Source organism: Cervus canadensis, chromosome 26, assembly GCF_019320065.1.
Source record: "Cervus canadensis isolate Bull #8, Minnesota chromosome 26, ASM1932006v1, whole genome shotgun sequence".
In the NCBI taxonomy this organism is placed as follows: domain Eukaryota; kingdom Metazoa; phylum Chordata; class Mammalia; order Artiodactyla; family Cervidae; genus Cervus; species Cervus canadensis.
Genome location: NC_057411.1, coordinates 26,009,011 through 26,017,874, shown reverse-complemented (window position 1 = coordinate 26,017,874; position 8,864 = coordinate 26,009,011). Strand labels below are relative to the sequence as shown.

The 8,864-nt window shown below is 41.1% G+C and overlaps 1 protein-coding gene across 1 annotated transcript; it reads right to left on the bottom strand.

The window, feature by feature from the left end:
* Positions 1-5,977: 5,977 nt before the first annotated feature.
* On the bottom strand, positions 5,978-8,144 carry LOC122428376 (growth-regulated protein homolog beta). The gene is made up of 4 exons (XM_043448359.1): positions 7,984-8,144; positions 7,777-7,900; positions 7,580-7,663; positions 5,978-6,723 (listed from the first exon to the last, which is right to left on the bottom strand). Exons 1-4 carry the CDS (start codon positions 8,072-8,074, stop codon positions 6,708-6,710), a joined length of 315 nt encoding a protein of 104 aa, XP_043304294.1. The 5' UTR covers positions 8,075-8,144; the 3' UTR covers positions 5,978-6,707.
* Positions 8,145-8,864: the final 720 nt, after the last annotated feature.

Here is an 8,864-nt window from a genome sequence, read left to right as displayed (position 1 = left end):
CTCCTCCATCCATGGGCTTTTCCAGGCAAGAATACTGGAGTAGGTTGCCATTTCCTTCTCCAGGAGATCTTCCCCACCCAGGGATCGAACCGAGATCTCCCGCATTATAGACAGACGCTTTACCGTCTGAGCCACCAGGGAAGTTAAATTATCTGTAGTTATTGCTAAAGATGGATTAAGCACTTATTCTAGATTTTTAAAGCTCTTATTACAATATGATTGTACTTTTACTGTTGGTGGAGCTAAAGAGCTCAAGAAACCATTTCAACACTAAAAATATGCAAAAAATCAAGTGATTGGCAAATGGAATAAAAAACGGCTTTTAATACTGATTAAAAGAAAACACTGGAAGACAGCTTAAATAAGACAGTGTCAAAAATGCTGCCAACTGAATACTACAAACAAGCGGTAGTCACGAAGTCACTGCAAATGCTGAACCAGATAGATTTCATCCACATCAAGGGGTCTGCTTCCAAGAGTAAAATGAGAGAATTGAGCATGCCCGATTCATTTTTTCCAAATAAGGCAAGATATTTCTACACTGAACAGAATCAAAAGGGATGAGAGAGACTAGGAATGTTGTGCAAATTGAACTAGTTCCATTTAAAAAGAAACGAGAAGGGTGGGAAAGTATTCTCCCAATAGATATTTCTAAAATATTGAAAATAGCAACAGTAATAACCTATATGTATAATAGCAGTCAAAAGTCAACATAATACCTAATGGTAGAAAAATAGAAAGAATAGATAGAAAGGCTGAACTTGAGACAAGGATGTCTGGAACCACTATTATTATATAACAGAATTTGGGATATAGACAATGCAATTAGACAAGGGAAAGAAATTACAGTAATTGGAGCAAAAGAAGCAAAAGATGAGAAGAACCTTGACTATATCTATGTAGAACTATATAGAACTGTATAGAACTTGACTGTATCTATATAGAATTAATAATGATCCATTCCAACAATAAAGTAGTATAGCACACATCTTTCTGCATGTGTATTAAGTTGCTTCAGTCATGTTTGACTCTTTGCAACCGTATGACATGGGATTCTGCAGGCAAGAATACTGGAGTGGGTTGCCATGCCCTCCTCCAAGAGATCTTTCCAACCCGGGGATCAAATCCTCATCTCTTACGTCTCCTGCATTGGCAGGCAGGTTCTTTACCACTAGTGCCACCTAGGAAGCCCTCACATCTCTCTCCCTCTAGGGAAACATTTAAAAATACTTGCTGAAATTGAACGGTCACCGAAACATACTTTTACACAAAGCAAGCAAAGTGCATAACAGCATGCTTGGTATCTCCCATGTTTACCATAAAAAAGAAACATGAACAGACACAGTGCATAAACACATGTGCTGATTTAGCTATAGAATATTTTTTCCAAAACATCTACACACAGAAAAGTGATAATCTCAGTATTTTCTGGGAAAGAGAAACAAAGATCTTGAATGAGAGGGAGTGATTCAGGTGTCTTTTATTAACTGCATAAACCTTTCTTATCATTTGAATTTTTATGACGTACACATATGTTTTTCTTCAATGACTAAATATAACCAGTTTACCTACTCAATAGTACAAGTTTTAACCTGTTTACCTACTCAGTGGTACAAGTTTAACCAGTTTACCTACTTAATGGTACAAGTTATAGATTCTGAATGATCAAAAGCAGAATGAGTAAGTATGATAGAATGATCATAAGGGAATTTGGATCTCTTTCTGTTAGAGAGATATTAAATTTTGCAAGGCTCAAGAAAAACTGAGACCATTCCTGGGCCAACTATAGAGTTTTGTAAGTTTTGAGGCTTATCATATGTACAAATAATAAGAATTTTTGGAAAGAATAAGATGAGTAATCCACTTGTTTATATGCTAAATTTGTCCCCCCTAAAATCCAGATGTTGGAAGTCCTAATCCTCATTTCTCAGAATGACTTTATTTGGAAATAGGCCATTTTAAAAGGTAATTAAGGCAAAAATAAGCTCATCGAGGGTGGTCCTTAATCCATTATGACTGGGCTCTTGTAAGAAAAGGAGTTTAGGACACTGATGATACAGACAGAAGACCACACGAACATACATGGAAAAGATGGCCCACTACAAGCCAAGGAGAAAGGCTGAAGAGGAAACCTATTGTAAGGACCCTTTGATCTTGGATTCTAGCCTCCAGAACTCTGAGAAAATACAGTTATGCTGTATAAGCCATACAGTCTATGGTACAGTACTTTGTTATGGTGGCCTGAGCAAATTAATACACAACTAAGCCCAGTAATACTGGCTACAGGTGGTAAACTGCTATTGAAGGTTTCAAGTAAAAGGATGACCAGACAAGATGAGCTCTTTTGAACAATCACTTTGCAGTGAATAAGACTGACTGGAGAGGCTAATCTGGGCGACTACTTAGGAAGTTATGTCAGTGGTCGAGTGGCAGCCAATGAAAGGCATAATTAAGACAATTTCATAAGGAAGGGAGAGAAGGAGTTTCACATGAGAGTTGTTAACAGGATGAAAATGGCAGGACGAGAGCCCAGTTGGATGTAAAGCAAAACGAGTCAGTCTGCGGTGAAAGCAGGGTCCCTGGTTTTGACAACAGAGTGAATTGTTCATAAAGCAAAATGGGAAAATAGAGGAGCATGTGAAATCTCGGAAGAGCTAAGTAGATTACAGTGGTTACTTGTTAACACTGGCAGCAAGGAGAAAATGCAGAGATAGACATCAGTCAAGGTAAAGATCGTAGCACCTGATGATCCAGTGAAGGGAAACTGGTGGAGCTGGCAAGGAGTAGCAGTCAGGATGTCTTAGACGACCTGATGACTTACCATGTCATGGGGAAGAAATGCGCCTCACCCAGAAATACACAGAGGGACTCTTTCTGGAGATTTTATGTCTCAGCATACCACAGAATCTGAGTGCAACCAGGGTGGAGCTGGCCTCACTAAGGCAGATGTAGTGAAAGAAAAGGAAGAGGATGCTCCTGGCATGATGTTTTTGTTCTGCCCTGTTAACAGGCTTTGTAACCTTGGGCAAGTCAGTTGATTTCCCTTTTCATCACTTCCTATGGCTAGCAAACCAGTGTGAAAATAAAATGATAGGCATTGGAACATTTCATTAGCTCATTAACACTTGGAAGGCTCAGGAAGAGCCTCCTGCAGGAGGTGATTGATACACCAAGAGCTGAAAAACAGGTAAAAATTAAGCAGCTGAATGAGCGAGGAGGTGGGGAGAAGCTGAAAGATGTTCCAAGTAGAGAGAACAGTATTTGGAAGACCCTGAGCCAAAACAGAAATGGTGTTTTCAGAGAACCAAGAAGTGATCTGATACGTGAGAGCACAGAGTTTCATAGAGATGAAGTGAGAAAACCTAAACTCGAAGCAGTTAAGTGATGTGCTCAAGGTCACATAGCTAGTAAGAGTCTGATCTCTGAATTGAGCATGTCTGCACCAGGGCTTATATTTATACCACAAATCGTGTGTAGGCTCCCTATAGCACCATGCAAACAGAAGACCACGATCGATGGTAATACAAGTCTAACATTTCCCGGTGTGTCTAGGAGGTGATAAAGTGAATACTCACATCTGCTTAGGTAGAAAAATAAAAGATGAGAATGTTAGAATGAGAGTCATTAAGTGTATAAAACTTAGGTCACAAAAGTAAGGAAGTAAAATTTAGTCAAATAATTCAACAGATAATCTACTAATCTTTGTTTCCACTCTAGTCCCCTGAAAATAAAGAAACCATCTCAAAGCAAATTTTGTAACTAGCACAAAACAAAATTTTATTTTTATATTTTAAATTTTATTTATTTTTAATTTATAATGTGTTAAGTTCTGCTATACAGCAAAGTGATTCAGTTATACATACATATACATTCTTTCTAAAATTCTTTTCTGTTACGGTTTAACACAGAATATTGAATATAGTTGCCTGTACTATACAGTAGGACTTTGTTGTTTATCCATTCTCCTATAACGGTTTGCATCTGCAGACTCCAAACTTCCAATCCATCCTCCTCTACAACAAAATGTTGATAGTTTTTTTTTTTTTTCATTGTAAATTTGCTTACTACTCACTAAATTTTCACTAGACTCTGAAAATCCATGGTAATTGCATCTATTTTACAAACAAAACACAACCCAGATCCAGATCAATTCAGTTTAATAAGGACTTAGCAGCAGGGTAAACTGTGGTATAATCTACCCAGAAACTGGATGAACTGGTCTGTCCATGTCTCTTAGCTGGAGCACTGACCCATGGAAGAGTAAACTGATTTATTATAAGGTCTTCTATTAACTGTGCACCTTTACGGGTGGTGTTTCCATTTCAACACTGTTTCTGTACATTTCCCTGCATCTCCCCAGTGCCTACTTGCTCTTCAATCCTTACCTGAGACTCTGCTCTCACTAGCCAATTCCTACCCAATGGTTTGTCAACTGTGCTGGAAGTTGAACCTTTAGCAACACCGTGTTGGAATTCAAAGATTTCCATCTAAAGGGGAACAGGAGAGAGGAAATTTTGCTGAAAATTTTTCCTAGTTAACATACCTATGGTTTTTTAAAATTTATTTGTTTTTAATTGGAGAATAATTGCTTTACAATATTGTGTTGGTTTCTGCCATACATCAACACTAATCAGCCATAGGTATACATATGTCCCCTCATTCTTGAAACTCCCTCCCATTTCCCACCCCACCCCACCCCTCTAGGTTGTCACAGAGCATCTGGTTTGCAAATTCCCAGGGTATCGTTGGAAGGACTGATGCTGAAGCTGAAACTCCAATACTTTGACCACCTCATGCGGAGAACTGACTCACTGGAAAGGACCCTGATGCTGGGAAAGATTGAAGGCAGGAAGAGAAGGGGATGACAGAGGATGAGATAGTTGAATGGCATCACTGACTTGATGGACAGGGGTATGAGCAAGCTCCGGGAGTTGATGATGGACAGGGAAGCCTGGCAGCTGCAGTCCATGGGGTCACAAAGTGTTGGACAAGACTGAGCGACTGAACTGAACTGATCTGTTTTACATATGGTAATGTATATGTTTTAATGATACTCTCTCAATGTGTCCCCCCCACTCTCTCCTTCCCCCACTGTATAAGGAGGTGGATGAACCTGAAGCCTGAAGCCTGTTATACAGAGTGAGGTCAGTCAGAAAGAGAAAAACTAATATAGTATATTAACATATATATATATATATATATATGGAATCTACAAAGATGGTACTGATGAACCTATTTGAGGGCAGCAATGGAGATGCAGACATAGAGAACATACTTATGTTATGATCTGCATAAAGCAACTTATAGCCATTGTAATCATTTACATGTTTAGTAGGCACAACAGACCCCAGACTACATAAAAAGTATAGCAGAGCTTTTGTTGAAATATCAATCTATTTAAGAAGAAAAAAACTTTGCTTCAAGACACCTTGGCATGTACTTTACCTCTCTTTTTGATAAAAATCATCACCCATACATTCTCAGGAGCCAAGCAAATTTTCTCTCTTTCACTGTGACTCTAAAAGGAGACTATCTGGAGCTAAACACGGAAGCAACAGTGTATGTAGGGCTTCCCAGGTGGCACAAGTGCTAAAGAATCCACTTGCAATGCAGGAGACCCGGGTTCGATCCCTGGGTGGGGAAGATCCCCTGGAGAAGGAAATGGCAACCCACTCCAGGATTCTTGCCTGGAAAATTCCATGAACAGAGGAGCCTGGCATGCTCCATGGGGTCACAAAAGTCAGACATGACTTAGTAACTAAACCACCGCCACTACCAAAGATATTCTTGTACTACCAGAACCTGTGAGTATGTTACCTTACATTGCAAAAGGAACTTTGCTATTGTAACAAATTATTCTTTTAAACTACTGAATTTGTAATAATTTGTTACAATAGCAACAGAAAACCCAAGTGCTGGGTATTCAAGAGGGAGGATAAAAGAGATCAAGAAGTAAAAAAGAAAACTAAGCAAGAAATTTGTGTAAAAAGCTTTATTTTCATGTTATTTATAAAAATACATCAATAAATACTTAAACTTCTCTATTCCAAGACATAGAGAAACATTTAGATAACTCACACTAAACAAGGCATTATGCCCTACAAGGAAGACATAAAATGTCCAAGGGATATTTAGATCATTGTCATTTGTAAAGGTTCAACATCAGAAATGTTGACTACAGTCAGAAATGTTGACTGTGAAACGTTTCAATAAATAACAACTGACAATCTTCTCTACAAAAAGGAAACATACACATACAATTCCTACATTAACAGTGATCGTGATCTATCTGTTTTCTTGAACCCTCCACTACTGTCTCTAGCCTTTACTATAGTGGATAGTACAGTGTGGAATACCCCCTCCCCAAAAATAGTTTAATAAGTGAAGAACACTTAAAACACATCATCTTCAAATTAAATAACAGTCAGGATCAAACTAACTTTGAGTTAACATAAAAATAAACTTTGAAACTAACAGTCCAGAGAACTGCCAAACACATTCACACCTTTAAATATTAGAATATCAATACACAGGCTTTGAAAAATAAATAAATAAATACAGATGTAAATAAATAGAACTCTCATAAGAAACAGCCAAATACATTAAACACAGTCCAGATGGCCCCGGGAGCCATTTGTTTCTCTTCTTTTACTTCGATTCCATGGAGGCTGCTACAGTAGCCAAGAAGCTCCTTCCATCTCTCTAGATCAGTTGGCACTAGCCCTGCGATGAGAAAATCATTCCTGTTAGTAGGGCCCCAAAAACTGGACTCACAGCCCTGCACTATGTGGTTGCTACCTAGACCATTGCTGCACTGTATGGCAGAAAATACCAGGCTCCTAAATGCTATTTAATTAGGAACATGGAGTCTGTGGAAGCAATCTTAATATTTTCAAAAAGTGAGAACATAATGCCACCTTGAGCTAAAAAAAAAAGTACATGCATGACATCACTTAAGCCTCATGGCAAACTCCATTAAATACGTATTACTATTATTCCCCATGTTATTGAGACTTAAAGAGATTAAGTACTTTCCCTGGGGTTACGGGAATAATAAAGGGTGGAACCTAGACTTGCACTGTGTTGGCAGAGGCCAGGGGGAGGGGCGCTCCCTGAAAAGTCCCCAGTTTCACCACCAAGCGTCAGTTCCATACAACCCAAACCCAAGAGTTTTACCTCTCAGGTCTGAAGCCCATAAAAGAGTTGAGGTAAACGATATTTGTTCCTTAACAGATAGGAAGCATTTTAGCATCATTGGCTAATTCTGCTTCACCTTTTGGGCTTCCTTGGTGGCTCAGATGGTAAACAATCTGCCTACAATACAGGAGACCGGATTCAATCCCTGGGGCTTCATCTTTTAGAAACATACATTTACCCACACTCATGAAAGATCGAGGAGGCCAGGAGGCACTGGAAGTGTCCTTCTGACACCAGAGCAGATTAATGACCTTAATGGCAAATTTAATTCTAAAATAATTATTTTTTTTTCATTCTTTCAGCTAAATCCTAGGTTTCTCTGATAGAGCTTTCAGCAGGCAGAACGACTATAGTCACACGATGAATAAAAACTACAACTCACTTGTTTAGCATCTTATCGATGATTTTCTTAACCATGGGGGCGGCGGGGTTGAGACACACTTCCTGACCAGTCTTGAGAGTGGCTCTGCAGAGAGAAGGGAGAATCCACGTGAGATGGGAGGTCCATTTGGGGGACGGGGTGAGGGCATCGGGACGGGGGGGTGGTATAAGGAAGACAGCAGCAGAAGTGACACTTACATGACTTCGGTTTGGTCGCAGTGGGGGCCGGGGGGCGTCACCTTCACGCTCTGGATGTTCTTGAAGTGAATCCCCTGCAAGGTCTGCAGGCACTGGCATCGCAGTTCGTTGACCACGGGCGCCCCTGCGGGAAGGACAGGGTGTGTTAGGGGCTGTCCTCACGGGCACCCACCCACCCCCGTCCCGCCCTGGGGATCCGCGTCTCACCTGCCGCGCGCCGGCTGGCGGCCACCAGGAGCAGGAGCAGCATCGCGGCGCGGAGGAGCCGGGGGGCGGCGGCGGTCGCGGCTCGGGCCATGGGTCTCAGCTCGGAGGGTCTGTGTCTGTTGCGGGAAGGCTGGCGGGAGCGCTGGCTGAGCGGGCTCTGTGGCTCCTGGAGCCGAGCGAACCCGTTTTATCCTGATCGGATGGGAGTTGCCAGCCCCGGGCCAGGGAAATTCCCGGTCCGGAAGGAAGGCGCGGCCCCGCCCGCCTCACGCGTAATCTGCGCACTTGGGGTGTCATCCCCGTACCCAAATCCCCACGGCGGGGTGAGTCGCCTTGAAAGAAGTGGTGTCACATCTTAGAGGAGACAGGCATCGTGACAAACGTTAGTTACTAAGATTGAGGGAATTAAGGCCAGGGAGGAGGGACGCAGAGAGAACTGATTTTCCGTGTGTGTTACTTACACTTAAGTATCTTGGGACTTGATGATTTTATCCACGTCTGCATAAATACACTCTTAAAGCACATGTCATCTCAAATTATGCATGAGAATGTTCTCTTACTTCCTGGTATTTTTCGAGCACAATAAATCACACTTCATGTCATATTATCCCCGCAGTAGTGAGGGGATGACCAGTATCAAAAGTTTAATGCTGTGTTTACATTGCAACCAAGTGTTGCAATCCTACAAATGCCTTCCCCGGTGAAATTCTGGAACTTCCAGAGCTCGAGTAGATTCACAAATACCAGCTTTTTGTGTGGAGAGTGTGTTGATTAATCCATGATCTAAGGGACGAGTGGTCATTTGGACCTGTTCGAGGGAGGGAAATGTGTGTCCCGGCCCAGTTTCTAGTTTTGTTCAAGAACAAAATAGGTCACAGGAA

Bases quoted from the DNA above. Each gene is read 5' to 3' on its own strand.
- LOC122428376 (XM_043448359.1), bottom strand. From the start codon at position 8,074: ATGGCCCGAGCCGCGACCGCCGCCGCCCCCCGGCTCCTCCGCGCCGCG. The intron at 7,901-7,983 runs GTGAGACGCGGA...TCCTTCCCGCAG, and splicing joins CGCCAGCCGGCGCGCGGCAG to GGGCGCCCGTGGTCAACGAA. The intron at 7,664-7,776 runs GTAAGTGTCACT...TTCTCTCTGCAG, and splicing joins TGCGACCAAACCGAAGTCAT to AGCCACTCTCAAGACTGGTC.